Here is a 19,254-nt window from a genome sequence, read left to right on the forward strand (position 1 = left end):
GGAATCAAACCCTGAATTCCAGAAATGACTGCCATGCTTTTCAAACTGAGATACACAGACTGACGCAGTGCCTTCGAGCAATGTGAGAACGCCAACAAGATAAAGCACAGTGCAGACTGAGGGTGGATGAACAGACTGGTTGACCTCAGCGTGTGAAAGTGGAGACAGGATGTGAGACTTGTGGTACAGTGTGTTCATTTGTGTATACGTGTTTATGTGATGTTAGGACGTATAGTGCATATCTGGAGTGTGTGTGTGTGTGTGTGTGTGTGTGTGTATACCTGCAATTTTTGTGTGTTTGTTCATGTCATGTGAAACTGTGAAATGCTTGTGTATCATCAAATATTCATTTGACTCAGCACTATCCCATCAACAGCCACTTGTTTCAGTTGCTTGATGGATGTGAGCAGAATAGAGGGAGCTGTCTCCGCTCTGATTGAAACTGAGCTTAACTGTACCTGCCCTTCATATCTGTGGCTTGGACTCTGGCCCATTTGCTCCGACACAGTGCTTCCTTTCTTACATTATTCTTAAATGTACAGTGGTAGCCATTGTGGACATCCTCTGTACCTGCTCCCGTATCGCATTAGTGCAGCAAGAACATTTAAGATTATTTGCAAGATCAACCTTTTTTTGATCCTCTGGTCTCTGCATCTGCAAGAGAATGGCTGCAGTGAAAGATGAAACTGTCCTCTATTTGGGATTCAGCAGCAACGCAGAAGTGTAGGAGTAAACTTTAAATGGTCTTCTTGACGTTTCCAGGATGACGGGCCTTCTTAAAAACGCCGGAATGAATTTAAGCCCGCTGTAGTGTGATTAATACTTTAATCTCTTTTATGTTTATGTAAAAATCCAGCGGTTTTATCTGTTTGCGTCATCATTTATTTCCATCACTGTAGACATGCACCTCACATCCACAGAAAGTGACAAATGAAAACTTGAGGGTGAAGTGCTCTGTCCAGAAAGAGGAGTCAAAGATGGAAGCTTCAGCCTTGACATTTTAAATGTTTACCTATTGAACTGCTGCGTCACACACAGAGCAACTATTCTAATTCAGTTGTTTGTACAAGAGAAAAAGCAATGACAGTGTTCTTCTCGTCCTCAGACCCAGTGGATGTGTTGCGGGCTCTGCAGGTTCCCTCTCTCCCCGAGGGCGTGAAGAAAGTCCCCGGCTTCTGCACGTCCCGTCGCTCCGGCACACCCGACCATGCTTACCGTATCACCAAGAAGGCCCAGATCTCTGCCCCCACCAAGCAGCTCTTCTCAGGTAGGCTTCAAATACATGGGACATCAGGTTGTTTGTCTATTTGGCGAGACTGCTACTTATATAAACGTCCAAAATTAAAATCTTGGTTTCATGTTTGCTTCACTTTAAGGGGTACTGTATTGATTTATTATTGCATTTACATCATGTTGGAGGACTTTGAGAGGCTCACAGACCTGATTATTCTACAAGTAACAGGCTGAATATTTCTCATTATGAATAAACTGAACAATCCCTTTTATCTAACTATGTAGTAATACATTTTGTTTACAGAATTGCTATACATTAAAGCAACTGGTTGAATAGCGGGGTGCTTTATTTGTAATTTATTAAATTCAAATGTAGCTTTATTATCATGACTGTAATTAGCTATAATATTACCAAAGCAATTAGTACAAAGTGTAAAATATAAGTACGTAAGTGTTTTCTTTAGAAAAAACAAATGGTAGGCTATGCATGTAGCTTCATAGTACACTATGATGAAATGTATACACTGGTCTTCACATATCTTTCTTTAAACATCCGTGCTTGTTTGTACATTCAGACTTATTATATGGTGTATACTAATGTTCCTTTGTTACACTTTAGGATGTTCTTAATATTGAACATATTTAGGATGAACTCCAGAGTGCAGAAACCTATCATTAGAATTACATGTTGCTATTTATGTTTTGAGGTATTTTAAACAGAGCTCCCTGAAGTTTAGTGAGGCTCTGGTGCCCCGTGCTAGATTGCTCATGGATATAAAGTTTAATTATGTGTTGCAGTGCAGGAGCTGAGTTAAACTGTGTGGGAGAGCCATAACAAATTAACTTAAGAATACTGTCTGACACCCTGGAGTAAGGAGCGAAATAGAGAAAGTAGCACTTATGTGGTTGTGAATAAATCCTCAAAAGTTAAAGCTGATTTTCAACTCATTTTCTGAGGTTTATCCTTCCTTCTCCAGCTCTGCCTACCTGCTATTATGTTTCCTCATAATCTATGCCAGCTTCACATGGGACCAACTCTGATATTCTGTAAGAAGTTGATCTTGACACAGATCCTCTTACGTTATCCATCTCTCATCCTGCACTACTTCTCCATTCTTGTGTCTTCCTTCCCGAACCACAACTTGTTCATCTGTCCTGCTTGAAATCTATCCATCTTCCTTCACCTTCACCTCCCTCTCCTGCCACCTTCTTTTCCATGATAAATAAATGCTACAACTTACTGTACGGCTTTTCTTTGTCTACTTTCTCTGTTGCTGCCTGCTTCTCATTGTTATTCTTGTCCTGAAGTACCCACCCCATGTTTATGATCTAACCCTTTCTGTCTTTCATTGTCTCTCTCCTCCCTTCCCTCATTGATAGGTCGATTCCCAGAGAACTTCTCCATCATGGCTCTGGTTAAGGCCCAGGCTGGTCTCCAGGCCTTCCTCCTCTCCATCTACAGCGAGCAGGGCATCCAGCAGCTGGGCATTGAAATGGGACGCTCACCTGTTTTCCTGTACGAGGACCAGAACGGCAAGCCAGCCCCTGAGGACTACCCACTGTTCAGAGGCGTCAACCTGGCTGATGGCAAGTCAGTAACCAGCAACAACCAGTTTGTGACTGGTTGAGATGACATGTTTGGGGTCATGTGGGTGGGAATAGTATGTGTGAGCGTTGGTTGCAGTGTATATGTGATCTGAGGGTTGGTTTGATACCTTTTTAATCAGGCCTGTAGTCACAGTACACATTTATTCGCTTTTGGTTCCTCCTCCTTGTCTCTAGGTGGCATCGCATCGCTATCTCCGTTTCGAAGAAAAATGTGACGCTGCTGTTGGACTGCAAGAAGAAGATGACCCGCGCCCTGCCCCGTGGCAACAATGCAGAGGTCGACACCAATGGCATCACAGTGTTCGGAGCCCGTCTGCTTGATGAGGAGGTTTTCCAGGTGAGGAGCTTTATTGAAGCATAACCTGCTGGGGACATACTATGCAGGGATTGGTCGGGTGGCTGAGTACTGGTTAAGTGACCGTGAGCACACAGTAGCTTGTTCAAGTCATTAAAGTATAACAAAAAATCATATTTAATATACGATAGAAGTTTCCGTTATGCCCTGTAATACAAGGTGCAGCTGTACAGCCTTTTGCTTATCTGTTTTTTTTTTCCCTATAGGGAGACATCCAGCAACTGCTGATTGCCTCCAACCCCCAGGCAGCCTATGACTACTGTGAACACTACAGCCCTGACTGTGACTCCCCACTGCCCAAGACCCAGGCTCAGGACCCCAACACATACGTGAGTAACACTACTGCACCGCGCGTTCATCCACAGACGTATGAAATCCTTCACACATATGAAACTTACAAACAGTTAACCTGAAAACCTTCCCACAGGCTACAATAACTAGCCTAGATATATTTCACTCACACTATTTGCCCTCTCTTCAAGGTTACTGCGGGATGAGTCCCATAGCTCTTACGAGACTGGGTAGCATCTATCACAGAGCAGATAACCTAATACTGTCAGCACTATGCTAACACAACTCATTCGTAAAATTGTAGGTCATCTGTAGCTCCGATAAAACAGGCCCAAACACAATCTGTGGACTTTGTTTTCCTTTTCTGTGGCACTTTTCTCAATGATCATTCACTTGGAGAAACTATTTAACTATTCACTGGTTCTGAAAATGTTTTGGTGTTTTGGTGAGAAGAGAGCCAGAGTGAAAGAAAATCCAGATTTCTAGACCAAAATATGGCAGAATGGCTTTTTCTTTTCTAAACGTTGGTCGTGTGTTTCCTACGGTGAAGTAGATTGGAAATGTACTGAAGCACCTTTTTACATGGATAGAATTGAGAGCGTTCATCCGGTTTTTTTTTAAATCATGACTATCACTTAATATATACTCTCAAAAGGGTTTGTTAAAATGTACTATTTTTGTCTGTAAAAATAAGATGTGTGTTAGGAAAGCTACACTGCATCAAAATATGGTCTAATAGTAAAAACAAAGGCCGCACTAAACGCACCAGTCCTCTGAAAATGAAAGGAAAGTCCTCAGGTTCAGTTTGGGTTATCTGTTAATGTCATCAAAGTGCTGCTCTCTCTTTCTGTCTTCCTCACGCATCCCCGTCATCAGCAACAGTTTGTATCCATCCACTTTCCTCCTCACCTCCTCGGTCTGTGTGTCCCTGAGGTAACTAAAGAAAAAGCAGAGGCATTGCCGTATCATACCTTTCCATAACTACACTTCTAAAAATGGCACATTTCCATCATTTCATACACTTTGCGTTGGAGAAACATAAATTTGAATTGTTACAGCAGTGGATTAAATGTCACTTTTTTCTGCAATGGAACACAGAAAGGTAGGGGGAAAGAGGATGATACATGTCAACGTGTCTTTCCCCAATTTTTTCCCCCATGGATTGAAAGAAAGAGAACTTGTTCAGTACATAAAACAAGCAAATGAAGTTAAATTCTGATTGGTCTTCTGGTTAAATTGAGACATATAGGCATTTGTCATGAAGATGGCTTAAGGTGGAGCCTCTTTGCTTACTGAGACTGGTTGTGCACGTTACATACATTCTAAGCTTTGCAAGCTCTCCCTCACTTTTTCTCTCAAAAACATTCTGATATTTGGGAGCTGACAGTTCCCTGCCACCAGCTGCGTCACAGAGCTAAAGTAGCAAGCGAATTTCATCCGCATTCATCCATCCAAAGTACAAGATCTTTGTTTTATAAGCCTGCATGTCAGATCAGTCAATACAATAATTGTATCAGTGACTGTACAGAGCTCCAACACTTTGCGTCCCAAACCCTGTCATGTTGATGCTGTTGAAATGACTGCTTTCTGAATGAATATAAATCCGTGTGGTTTTATTCATTGGCTTCACCCATTGCTTTATTTTTTGCTGTTTTCTCATTCATTGAGGTTTTCTGTGTATTTTTTATATCAACACATTTTAACCAGCAGCACAGACTCCTTCTGATGAATGGGAAAATAAAAGCTTAGAATTGTATTATTATCTCCTTTGCTGTCTCTCGCTGTCTTTTACCATGTTTTATATTTTCCCCTCTTGCTACTTGACCCCACATTCACCCCATTTCTTACTTTATTTACCCCTTTATGCCCTCTGCAAACCCCTATTCACCTCCCCATGGAAATCCACTCCGCCCCTCTTCATGCATTCCTTTCTTTCCATCCCTCTTGCTTTCATGTCTCCTCTGCAAACTCCTTCCCTCTATCCTTCCCATTTTTCAATCCTCCCCCATCTCTCTCAGTACTTTGATGAGGAGCAGGATGACCATGAATACCCCTATTATTATGAGGAAGCAACAGGCGTTCCCTCATCCTCTGCGTCTCCCTCTCCCCAACCTGGGGCCCCCAGTCAACAGGTAAAGAGGGAGCACGAGAGAGGGAAAACACGAGCGGGGTTTATGGAAGGGAAGGAGACTGAGAAACAGAGGTATTGAAGCAAGAGGCATAATTCATAATATTTGAGTCTCAACTAAATTTACATTACATATTCCATATCTGTTTTAAAAATCTCCATTTTCATTTTTAATATGCCTCTCTCATCCCTCATCACTCCATACCTCCTTTGTTTTATTCACATTTCACCTTGTCTTTAATCCACATTGACCTCTCACACGTCCACCTCGTTTCCACCGTCTCCGTCACACAGGATGACCTTTGCTCCTTGTGATTTTTTTTGTCCTCATGTCATTTACATGTTGTCATATATGTATGTGTGTTCAGATGTGGCCAAGTGGGGGCACTAGGGTGGTGTGGGTGCAGCTGTGTTGTTATACACACATGCAAACCTTTTCTCACATTCCTCTCCACTCAGTTCTCCAGTCTTCATATATCCTGTTTAGGGAGAGCAAGTTAATGTTGAGGAGCGAGTGTCATAAAACCTTCTCAGCACATAATGGACACTACAAGAAAAAAAGATTAAAGTTTGACAACAAAGCAAACAGTCTCTGACACAAAAAGGGGAAAAAGCAAGTAACCTAACATGGTTAATTTGTTAATCATATAAAACAAATGTAGACTGTTAAGATACTTTATATCATCTCTCATCTTTAATTTGTGGATCTGCCGACATTACCATATCAAACCAATGGACTACATCATGATTGTGTGTGTTATCAAGTTAGCATATAAAACACACATAATAATGTGCAAGAGTAGCCTTTTCTAAAACTTGGTCAAATAGTCTTTGTAAATAAGCATTGTTTTTGTGTACGTTGTGTACAAGGTAGATGAAGTTTTCACACAATGGGTGTTAAGTTGCTAACAACAGAATAGCATAATTAAATTGACTTTCAAATGCTTTCCTATGACTGCAAAAATAAACTACACTACACTGATCACAAAAAAGCACGGACTGATTTTCAATACTATTTGACCAGGGCATGTGTCTGTATTGTCTTGTTACTTGCATGATTTTTTTAATTGTCTTGGAGGATGTCACCGCATGCTTGTACTTCTGGGTCATCAGTTTCCGGACCAATTTTCCAGTCAACATGGGAATATCAATGCATATGTTTTTGTCTTGGTGTATGCGTTTATGGTTGTACATCTGAACTTTGTATGGCATACAGTTTCTCTCCTTTAAGTCTGTTTGTGCTCTGTATTGCATATTTGAGGACTTTATATTCACGATGATGGCCTGTTTACCTTCCCACTATATTACTCGGGTGAAATTTTGGTTTGTTTACAATTTTAACTTGCATGTATTCTCACTTTAACAGCATGATAAGTAAGAATTAATCATGTAGTGTTTTCATTTTGTGGTTTTATGTTACTAACATGCTCGCCTAGCATCCATGCTCCTTCTTTTGCATGGCTTAACAGCAGTAAACGTCTTTGTCTTGTAGTTGGACTGCTCAGTGCATTATAAAGTGTGTGTGTGTGTGTGTGTGTGTGTGTGTGTGTGTGTGTGTGTGTGTGTATGTGTGGTGTGTGCTGTGTGTGTGTGCGTGCGTGCGTGCGTGCGTGCGTGTGTGTGTTCAGCACCAGCTTCACTTGACCATTCACACCCTCAGTGCCTCTGCCAAACCACAGGCTCCAGTTCATATTAGCGCAAAGATGCTGCTTTGTCATTTAATATTGGGAATGGCATTACTGGAGAGATCAGCAAAAACTCCTCTAAATAACTTGTGTAAAATGTATGAAACTTCTCAAAATGTGGATTTTTAATTAGTTTTTTCAGTTGTATTGTTGCTTACTGTTTTAAAACGTGTATTAATCTTCTGCTGTATCCAGTAATGCCTGTACAGTCTCAGTAAATCATCCAAGCCTTGGCCATCTTTATGTCATTGTTTCTCAAAACATCCACTCTTGTCTTTCTCTCTCCTTCTGTCCATCCCTTGTTTGTGCTTTCCATCCCCCTCCCAACCCTTCCATGTATCTTTGACTTCCTCCACTCTCTCTTTGTCAATATGCACTTTTACATACTTAACACCATCTCAACCAAACAATAATCACGGATATTAGAAGAAGGTGATCAATGGAAAAGCAGCCCCCACTAAATCCACGCCTGTTAAACCGAAATCCACTCCAGTTAAACCAGCCAAGACTGGATTATCCAAACTTGTAGTTAAATTGCCTATGCCCACCAAAGCTCCCAAGTCTGCCACAGCCAAGCCAACAAAAGCAAAGCTCACTGCAGTAGAGATCCTCTTGTCTAAGATCAAACCTACAGCAGCAGCCAAAGCTAAGGCCACAGCTGCCCCAGCAAAGAACGGCAATGGTAAACCAGCGGCCGAGAAGAAAGCAGCTAAAGCCAACAGCAATGGCAATGGAAAAGCAGCTGTAACAAAAGCAAATGGCAATGGCAAAGCTACAGCTGATGCCAAGCTTACAGCTCAGGCCAAGGTGAATGGAAATGGCAAGGTTGTAGTTGAGAAGAAAGTCAATGGTAATGGCAATGGTAAATCTTCAGCAGAAAAGAAAGTCAATGGAAATGGAAAAGCCACTGTTGTGCCTAAGACCAATGGAAACGGCAATGGCAAAGCTACAACAGAGAAGAAAGCCAATGGAAATGGCAAAACTACTATTGAGGTTAAAGAGGTTAAAGTCAAAATTAATGGCAAAGCTGACAATAAAGTCAATGGTGAGGCTAAGGCTAAGGCTAATGGCAAAGTGATTACTGTGGTCGAAAAGAAAGCTATTAGTAATGGTGCTGCAAATCAGGCAAAAATTGAAACCACTACAAAAGCAAAGACAGTTGTTAAAGTAGAAAAGATAGAAAAGACTGTTGTCAAAGTAGAAGCTACTAAGGCACCTAAACCCACAAAACCATCAAAACCTGAACCTACAAAAACAGTGAAGACTGTGGCCACCAAAACTCCAGCAGCAAAAACTCAAGTAAAGGCTGAAGTCAAAGAGGTCACCAAAGTGAAAACTGTGGTCACCAAAGTCCCTCTGGTCAAATCAACGGTCAGCAAAGTTGTGAAGAATGTGGTCGAAAAGGTTACCATCCTGAAGAAAATAGCTCCAACATCTGCCCCTGTCCGGCCCACTCCACCCAGACCCACGAAATCCAAGATGGGAGTGGACATTAATGTCAAATCCCAGCACAAACCATTCCCACCCTTTGGCAAGACTATGCTGAGTGGAACTACAGTCCCAGTGAAGAAAAATACCAACGGTTATCAACAGGTACAACAAGAAAGACCATGTTTGGGTCAGAATGTCCAGAGTCGTATGTCCCATCTGTCCCATCTGGTTGCCAGGTCGTTCCACCATCCAGGGTCTGCAACAAAATAATTGTGACTTAACTTAATGTTTTGAAATGTTACCATTTTTGTGGTGTCTTTTATGAATAGTTTGATCTTTCAATAGGTGGCTTGCAGTGCAGATTTTGGGGTAAACTCTTGATGGTGGACAATCTGGTCATCAGAATGGAAGTTGGTTCATACCAAGCTGGGTGCCTCTTCGTCTGTTTATATATCATATGATCTTTACGATCACCCCAACTTCTCCATATGATATGATACAGCGGTGCACATTGAAGCATGGCTAATTGTACAGTTTTATTGTTCTTTACTTCGCTATACTCCTACCTTCAAGCTGCTGAAACTGGATCTCAGAACCTGAATATGCAGCACTCCATCTCTTTCTTTTCGGGGGAAACCATTAACGTACCGGTGAAATGAATGAGCATGGATTTCTATGGGACAAAAACTAAACCTGAGAAAACACAAATACTATACACAAGCAACACAACAAACATCCTCAGTCACTCTGTCATTCTCTCTCTTTGTTTTTGTTTTTTTAAGTACCTGTGTTTTCTCTCTGACACTTGTCTCCCTGTCTTTGGCCATATTTTGTATTAAATATCAATAAAGCAGCCTCACAGAAACTAAAAAGCAAGTGTGCTTTCATTAGAAGTTGAATTTCTTGCAATGTCTAGTCTCGACTATGACGCTGACATGCTTCAAGGTAGAGGGATATGTGAGGTTCATGGTTATTAGTGGGTTCTGAAAAATTCATAGAATGTGTTACATTGAATTAACCGAATTGTGTTCTGTGAGGCTGTTGATTGGGGTTGTCTCTCTGTCTTCTGGTCTTGGGTGAAACTAAACATCCCAAAGCATCAAGTTCTGATGTTTTCATCTTTAGGGATGGATAGATGCTCTCAGTCCTCCTTCCAATACGAGCAGACTTCACCATTTCATCAATATTGGCTTTGTGAGCTTTAAAAAGCAAAGGTTGTTGACCAATACAATAAAAAGAAATCTCAGCCAAGTAGACTCAATGACTCCCTAAATCTTGCATATGGCAACATTTATAGTTGTTGAGATTCTAAAACTACCTGAAATTTCTTTTGTAAAATGGATCTTTACAACTTAAAAAATGTGGGTTGCCAGTAAACAATATCCTTTGCATCTGGCAACCTACAATTTTATGATGTGTTCCATTTTCTTCTTTTAACTCATCATCACTTACAAGCAGACTTTGAACTAACCGCGCTCTTCCATTAAAATCTGCTTACTTCCTCCCTGCTCCCCAATTCCTGTCAACTTGACCGATCAGGATGTAGATACGGAATATTCCGAGGCTGGCCACACCCCTACAGAGACTGATTATTACTATGAGGAGACGGTGCCAGAGGGTGAGGTGAATGGACAAGAAGAGATCGCTGTACAGGTAAAAAAGAGAATGACACACTGGTCAGAGCCACAGATCAAGAAGATGAAATAGTCAAAAACTGAAAGAATTGATCAACCTTATTAAAAACATAGATGTAAATCAACGCCAAATCTCCAAATAGATTTGCTTAATTTGCCCAGTAAAATATATAAAAACAGAACAGAAATCAGCGCCTCAATACACGAGTCCTCCATCACCAAAGGAAGAAGACAGTGTAATACCTGTGTGGTGGTGAGCCCAGTCTTTGTAGTTTAACCAAGTAGTTACAGCTCCATGTCTCTCTTTAAACTTTTCTAACCACACATCAATGTTTTGTTGGCACCGATGCCACATGACATGAGAGAAAAGCTTTTTTCAAAGAGAATGCACCACATTCATCTGCTTGTATCATCAAACATTTGTACATGGCTCCCTTTTTCCCCTAACAACAAGTTCCTGTTCTCATCTCAAGATAATACGTTGATCAGGTTGTGATTTTGACATAAGAACAAAAATCTTGTGGAAAAGGGATCCGCATAGGAATATTTGATATGCAGTTTTAACCACAGCAACAAAGGGAGATGAATATAATGCATTCTGGTTTGAGAGAAAACTCTAACCGAACTAAAGAATACAGTAGTTGCTGTGGCTTCCTTTACAGCCCTGAACTATATCAGAACTTGAGAATGGGTTTCTCAGTTCTGATCTGTTTCTCTCAGTTCACTTATTTTGGCAATAAACCGTATTGTCATCATTACCATTTTATCATCTACTGTATATTAGCCGACTTTGATGACTTTGTTTTGTTTTCGGATTTTGATGCTAAGAATGTTTTGTAAATGTGTCCGCTCTACTGGGTGTCTATATTGTTGTGATGGTGCCTCAGATGTATTCACATTTCAGTTACCGCTCTTTTTATATGATATAACAGTACAGCATTATTCCACTGGATTCATTTGTTTTTAAAACACCCATGGTAAGTAAAATAGAAAAATAACATAGTTTTTGCTTTGCGTAGCATAGCACATAGCAGCAGCTTGTTTTCACAAAGTGCTTCATATCAGTTATGTGTGTTTCGGGACTAGACAAGCATGACATTGAGATTAAAAGAGCATTTTCAATTCTCTCTGTCTCTCTTTTTAAACCAAACATTTACAATTTCAGATAATATATTTAAGCAAATTTGGATCAAATCGTTTGGTTACAATTCATCACACACTAGCTGATGAGGATATGCTTTGGTGAACTCAACAACAGATGATTAACAGGAGGTTTAAAGTCGCAGGATAAACCTGCTCATCCGTAATTCACCTGAAAAAATCAGACTGAAGTTACAGCATGACGGACCGATAAAGTCCCAACAGCCTGTCAGATGTCCTTTTGTTTTGTCCCTATGTCACTGTTTATTTGCAAAAGGTAAGACTCACTTATTTCTATATATGCCCCCCTCTTCCATGCCCCCTGTTGTTTCATTCTATATTTCACTTTCCTTTACTAACATTTCCAAATCATACATACCTCTCCCTCTTCCTTCCTTCCTTCTTCCTCTTAAATCTTTCTTTTCCTTTGCTTTATTCATCCTCTCGTGCTCCTCTATCTATCCCGTTGCGGCTCTGATAAACCCAACCTAGCCCCAGGTGGAGACTACGTTGGTGGGAGAGGAGTTAGATGCCACCAAGGCAGGCGGTGTGGTCGAAGAGGCCTTCACTGAGGAGTATGTGACTGGGGACGTGGGCCTTAAGGAATACGACTATTCCTACAGGGACTACAATGAGCCAATACTGGAGACTGGAGAGGTCGATGCCAACATGGGCCCCGCCCTGTCCGCTGTGACAGACGAGGGAGGCGTAAGTCGTTTTGCTTCAGAGGCAAAAAAACAACTAAAATCAGTTTCAACCAACTCTGAATCCTTGTCTTTGTCAAATTGTATTCAATGTCCTCTCAAACTTGTTTGAGTTTGCCGTCTCTCAAAGGCCTTTATGGATAGAAATCATTTATTACTGTATGTTTTGATTTTTACCACTCTGGAACATATTGACCTTCTTACCAATAGTGGCTGATTTGAACACACCTGGTACTGAAGAAAACTGACTGGGATAGAGAATGTGGCAATAACCTTCACGTAAACACACGAGTGTGGACTTTAGACAACCCTTTGAGTTATAAAAATCAGTTAAGGATTCTCAGGAGGAACTTTGACTATAGTTACTGACTTAGACTTGGCTGTAGAAATATAACTTTAGTCTACCTTTGTGTTCATTTTATCATATTATTTGTTATCCTTTTTTTAGTTTCACACCCAAAGTGTGATGTAAATAAATTCAAAAATGCCACAAAGCAAGCAGGATCTATTCATAGTCTGCATTTCATTAGTACTTCCACTTCCCCTCATTCACTTCCCCTCAGCCCTCGTATTGTTCCCTTTGTGATCTGTATCATGATTATCATAACTATTATTGCTACAGAAACACATGATATATTGCAAAACAGCAATTTCCCCATGTGTTTGCAGATAATGATGGGAATAAAGAAATCACCCAATCTGAACAGCACAACAAGTAAATATTAACTGCAATTAGTTATATGGCATTTTTAGGTAAAATATCAAGCCTCTGTCATGCATATCTGCTAACTATAAGCGAATGCACCTATACACCCCAATAAGATATATTATAAAACGTGTGTACATTTATTTCATTCTAATTTTATTTGTATTTATTATTTAATTTATGTTCCGATTTATTCACCTTCCCCTTCTTCCGTGGTAACTAACCATGGATGTATTTTCTTGCACCAAAAGCATAACTGCTGGTTCCCCCGGGGTCATGTGCAAAGGGGAGGTCATCGAGGGAATGTTGACCGACTAATGAAACGCACCCCTAGATTAAATGATACGACAGGCAAACTCAATCAATCACAGAGAAACCTGTATTTGAATGCATATCAAATACTTAAAGGACCAAGTCAAAGACAAGTCCCCAAATCAGTGGTTGAAATTGGTTTTATTCTATACGGTGTATAGTGAGCAACTCAGGACCCAAGGAATAATAGCTATTACCATGGTAAAAGCTATTGGGGATCCTAATAAACATAAACGATAACTTGAACTATCGCATACACTGCATAAAGAGGCATTTGGAAGTGCAGCAGTAACCGATTACTGCATCCTTTTTCTTGAATGTCATTTATCTCAGTGCATGGCTTCATTTAGAGCTGCTCAGGCCAGACGATTCTCTGTATCTATGCAAAGTAATGGACCAACAGTGTGGAGAAACATTGTATCAAAGCTTATAACTTTTTCTCACGCAAAACAGGTTTTCATTTTATCATTCTACTTAATAATGTGGCAAACTAATGTGGGTGTCTGTATGTATATGTAAGTGTGCACCTGTTGTCAAAATGCATGCAGCCAAGATCTGCATTCTATGAGTGTGTTTGTCTTTTTTGTTTTCGATGGGTGTGTGTGAGTACCTCTATACTGACTATGCTGTGTTGTTGGCTACATGTGTGTTTTCCTCAGGCCGCCGTCAGAGTCCAAAAAGGAGAGAAAGGAGACCCTGCCGTCTTGGAGCCTGTGAGTTACTAATTGTCTTTAAGCAGCTTTACCTGACCATAATTATTTACACTGGCTTGTTCTGTGACAGAAATAAAAAGCTTCCCCTCACTCACTTTTACCAGAAGATCAAGGGATTTGCATCAGCATCCAGTCACACTCTTACTTTTCTATTTCTAATCCAAGAAGGATTTGACATCGATTTGAGGGTGTGATCTGAACGGATTTTTTTCTTCAGTGCATGTCTCGGTGCCACAATGCTGGAATAGGTTATTTAACCTTGAATGCAGCCATTGAAAAGGGACAGATCTCTCTAGTAGGATCCAAACATGTGTTTTCGCTAAGAACAGTGTACTACATAGTTAAGGTTCATTGCAAACAAACAACATGTATCTGATCAAATCAGAGGAGCCTGATTAATGGAATGACTTGTATATTTTCAATATTCACACTTCTAACTTTATAATGACTTTTGCAGGGTATGCTAATTGAAGGACCTCCAGGACATGAGGGACCTGCTGTAAGTAAATCATGGTTATTTCCTTGTTTTCTGTCTTTTAATATTACATTAATACCTCTGTAGTTTGCTCTTCTAGATAAGTACCTTTATTCTTTGAGATATGAATTATGTTTGTCAGTACTTTTCTTGTTGCCAGTCTTAGGTCGTCTTAACCAGTACACTTAAAATACTTGTTTTATGTTATGCAGCGTAATCACACTGCGCTTGACGCTGACATAGAGAGTGACCCGCTCATTGAGTCTGTAATCAGAATACTCACGTTCCCCTTCCCACCTCTGTTAGGGTCCTTCTGGCCCCCCCGGCTCTTCTGGACCTCCTGGCTCTGTCGGTGACCCTGGTGAGAGGGTGAGTGTTTCACTTTATCTGAAGAAATTTGTAGAGACATTAATGCCGAATCTGTGCACTGATAATCCTGAGGCATTACTAGTCTTTGCAAAAAAAGCGTATTTCACTTCCACTCCTCTCCTTGACCTCTCTCCATCCTGCAGGGCCCCTCTGGTAAGGCCGGTCTGCCTGGAGCTGACGGAATCTCTGGACCTCCTGGAACCTCAGTCATGCTGCCCGTGAGTCGCTCTTAACTTAACATTTTAACCTTTGTTAGAAATTGATACTGTCTAAAAGTGATTTTTGCTCCCTCATAGGAATTTTGTGGATACCTTTAACATTTAACATTGGCCCTTTTTCAATATTATATATAGTTCTGTAAGTTCAGTGCTAATTCCTGTTATAATAGCTTGAAGCTGGCTTTTCTTTAAATATTTGGATATTACCATCATATTTAGATTTGTTTATCCTTTTTATTAGTTGTTCAGCACTATGTGTTGTTGGTAAATGATGTACAATTTATCCAACAGTAGTAGGCAAAGTATCCATTCATCAATGTTTTTTTCTTTTCTTTTTGCAGTTCCGTTTCGGTCAGAGTGGAGGAGATAAGGGTCCATCTGTTTCTGCACAGGAAGCCCAGGCAGCAGCCATCTTGTCTCAAGCCAGGGTCAGTTATCACTTTCACTTCACATTTCCACTGTGTGGTCAGTTTACCTCAAGGATCCCATTAGAGGATTTGCTTCGCCATTGCCAGGGAATGTTGCCGTCTTTGAGGAACTTTGCGTCCATAGATGTGTAACAACGTGTATGCACATATGACTTGGTGGACTTTAGCCATTTTTTTTATTAACGACGTTGAGCTGATGTTCTCCTCCAGGGATATTTATAAGTGTGAAAAGATATTTTCCTTTTCTTCATACATCACCAGCATTACAAGCAGCCATGTGCCTCCATGATCATTGATTTTGAGTTGTTGTTGTCTCTAGATGGCTCTGAAAGGACCTCCTGGACCAATGGGATTCACTGGTCGTCCTGGACCTCTGGTATGTTTGCTGTCTTTTAGACCCTTACCTGTTCATATCAAGAGTTTTTTGTTGTCATTGCTAACTAACTAAATCTAGCTGGTTCTAAACAACACAAACATGTTTTACCTATGCAAGGGTTTTTTATCTCTAATAGGTATCTTATAAGTGTCTTACTTAACTTCACCTCATTAAGGGGTGGATATTGGGGTTTTGGTGATGGTGGTAATGAGGATGATGATATTGATGATTGTTATGTCTGTTTCAGGGAAATCCAGGAAGTAATGGTCTGAAGGGAGAGGGTGGAGACCCCGGCCCTCAGGTAAAACACTGAACCTGAACTCTGACTCACATCAAAATCACATCATTTAAATCATTTGTATGTCAAATCTAGTAATCAACCTTTCGTTTTACAGGCATTGTGGTTATTGTTGAACTTATAATTAATGTATACTCAGCTCAAATAGAAAATTATAATAAATTATTAATTTTTCAGGGCTCCAGGGGACCCCAGGGTACGATGGGACCTCTAGGCAAATCAGGCAGAAGAGTGAGTATGACAATGGCTTGCATTACTTTTTCATTAAGTTGTTAATCGTTTGTCTAACTCAAAGTTAACAGGACATAACTGCAGTTTCTCAAAGAGGCACAGGGGCTGCTACAAGTTTAAATCAAATATGTAAAGAATGGTGTAGATGTTTCAACAAATAATAAGTGTGTCATCAGAAAGTGTCACTTTCAGAAGTCTCCAGAAAGGGTTTTGTTAACCCTGTGCAACACTTAGACAAGAAATCATCTATTTCTATACCTCTGTCCTCCAGTCCTGTTTAAATGATCTCTATCTTAGCAAAGCATGCCCTGTCAAAAACAATACATGGGCATTTTGCAAGTGGTAAAACTGTGTCTCATATTCGGAAGCACTTTTAAAACATGTTCTTCCTCGGCTTGTCTCTGCAGGGCCGTGCTGGAGCTGATGGTGCCAGGGGAATGCCAGGAGAGTCCGGATCTAAGGTAACCTTTCGCTGCTGTCTTTCCTGAGTGGACATCCTCAAAATGAACTGTATTGGAGATTTTTCCGCTCTTTGTTTGTAGCTGAGCCTTCATTTTAATGAGTCCTGGAACAGATCCCTCTACAAGAAAAATTAAATACTGATGAAATTTAAGTGCCAATTCATACTTCAAACTTCATATTAATGCACCAACTCCACATTACATGTGCAGCAATAATACATTACATGTCTGTTTGTGTCTCTCAGGGAGACCGTGGTTTTGATGGCCTTCCTGGTTTGCCCGGTGAGAAAGGACACAGGGTGAGTCGAATGCAAATTACAATCAAAATGCAACATACAAATCACACCGTATTATTATTATTATCTTCATTAATAGGATTAGTAGTAAAAGAAAATGTATAAGAACTTTCACACTTGAATATCTGTTTGTAAGCCGAGCTTAATCATTTTCTGATTCCTCACTCCTCCACTCTTTCATCTCCCCAGGGTGACTCAGGAGCATTGGGACCCCTAGGATCTCAGGGAGAGGACGGAGAGAGGGTACGAAGATATGAGAAAATTATTTGAATGATTACATGTGACAATGATTTTTTTTTTTTATGTATATTTTGCTCATCGTTTTTATTCTGTAGCACTTTGAGTTTTGTTTACGCAAATGAAAAGTGCGCTAATAAATAAAATGTATTATTATTACAGGCACTACTCACAACATGTCACTCCTTAACTGTCAACAATCAGCATCTTTACATGCTTGGTATGTTGTTTCTGTGTGTGTTTCCAGGGAGACGACGGAGACATTGGACCCAGGGGACTCCCAGGTGAACCAGTAAGTGTTTCCATGACAACACAATCTGATTTTAAATCTGTCTCGCTTGTCTATTTATGTCACGTATGCTCCCCCTATCTCTGTTATGAGCAGCATCCCACATAGTTTCGGGTTCTTCACTGAATTATTGTAATAATATTATTAGAAGTAATATTGTGTTGGGCAGTGATGGAGAGGCAGAAGATGCTGTCAGGATCACAGCTGTATGGTCCAATGTTTTTTAGAAAAAAGGTTTTGATCCTACTGGGATCTTTGTCAGTTCAGAATGCTTGTGAAAAACCCCGTCCATATTTATACATCATGCACACCCATAGGCAGACAAGCTCTATGGTGGCAGGCGTGGTTCATCAAACACCCAGGCTGACAGAACAAAAACAATTGGCCATTAACAATTCCATAAAGTACTTAAAAACAGTAATACAAATCAAGTTTATTTATATAGCCCAATATCACAAATGACACATTTGTCTCAGTGTGCTTTACAGACTGTACAGGATACGACACCCTCTGTCCTTAGACCCTCGCATCACACAAGGAAAAACTTCCTAAAAGAAACCCCATAATTAAAGGGGGAACAATGGAAGAAAGGAGTGATCCCTCTCCCAGGACGGACAGACGTGCAATAGATGTCGTGTGTACAGGATAAACAACATAGTAAAAAATACAAGCCTGAGCCAGCCCTAACTATAAGCTTTATCAAAAAGGAAAGTCTTTAGCCTGCTCTTGAGGAGGAGCTTGATAGCTGAAGGCTCTGGCTCCCATTGTACTCTTAGAGACTCTGGGAACTACAAGTAACCCTGCAGTCTGGGAGCACAATGCTCTAGTTGGTTTATAAGGTACTATGAGATCTTTAAGATATGCTGGAGCCTGACCATTAATTGCTTTGTAAGTCGGGAGAAGGATTTTGAATTCTATTCTGTATTTTACCGGGAGCCAGTGCAGAGCAGCTAATACAGGAGTAATATGATCCCGTTTCCTTGTTCTTGTCAATACACGTGCCGCTGCATTTTGGATCAACTGAAGAGTCTTAAGCAACTTTTTGGGACAACCTGATAACAATGAGTTGCAGTAATCCAGCATTGAAGTAACAAATGCATGGACTAGTTTTTCTGCATCATTTTGAGACAGGATGTGTCTTATTTGTGCAATGTTACGTAGATGAAAGAAGGCAGTCCTTGAGATTTGTTTTATGTGAGAGTTAAACGACAGATCTTGAATCCTAATCCAAAAGCCATACTTCTAAATATCAAACATATATCTTATTTATAAACATTAAATCTAATTCATCATCATGTACTGTATATCAGAATCTACACCAGCTGATGAAAGAAGTTAGTGTGCACCTTTTTCTCTGATGTGTGTATCATTTATTTCCTTCTATAAAAACATTACCTTGTGCAGAGGGAAATGTAACAGCTTGCAAGAAATGGATGTCTGGATGTAAACTCCTGTCAGCTTCATTAATAACATCTTCACTAGGAATAAGTAAGAATAAATAAACAAACAATCATAACAGAGTCAACTTTCAAAATGTTACAAAAGTTACCTTTTTTCATAAAAATAACATTTTAATTCCTGATATAATATACAACATGCACTCAGTTGCCACTTTATGAGGAGCACCAGTACAATC

The 19,254-nt window shown here is 40.2% G+C and overlaps 1 protein-coding gene across 1 annotated transcript in view; it reads left to right on the forward strand.

The window, feature by feature from the left end:
* The window catches only part of col11a2 (collagen, type XI, alpha 2), a 65,451-nt gene that overhangs the window by 26,642 nt on the left and 19,555 nt on the right, over positions 1-19,254 (forward strand). Inside the window, 18 exon segments of the mRNA XM_029442920.1 lie at positions 1,106-1,267; positions 2,614-2,824; positions 3,016-3,178; positions 3,403-3,525; positions 10,271-10,384; positions 11,998-12,213; positions 13,887-13,940; positions 14,398-14,439; positions 14,722-14,784; positions 14,928-15,002; positions 15,344-15,430; positions 15,750-15,806; positions 16,054-16,107; positions 16,282-16,335; positions 16,743-16,796; positions 17,042-17,095; positions 17,282-17,335; positions 17,577-17,621. Of these exon segments, the coding sequence (XP_029298780.1) occupies positions 1,106-1,267; positions 2,614-2,824; positions 3,016-3,178; positions 3,403-3,525; positions 10,271-10,384; positions 11,998-12,213; positions 13,887-13,940; positions 14,398-14,439; positions 14,722-14,784; positions 14,928-15,002; positions 15,344-15,430; positions 15,750-15,806; positions 16,054-16,107; positions 16,282-16,335; positions 16,743-16,796; positions 17,042-17,095; positions 17,282-17,335; positions 17,577-17,621 (1,682 nt within the window).

Source organism: Cottoperca gobio, chromosome 11, assembly GCF_900634415.1.
Source record: "Cottoperca gobio chromosome 11, fCotGob3.1, whole genome shotgun sequence".
Taxonomy (NCBI): Eukaryota; Metazoa; Chordata; class Actinopteri; order Perciformes; family Bovichtidae; genus Cottoperca; species Cottoperca gobio.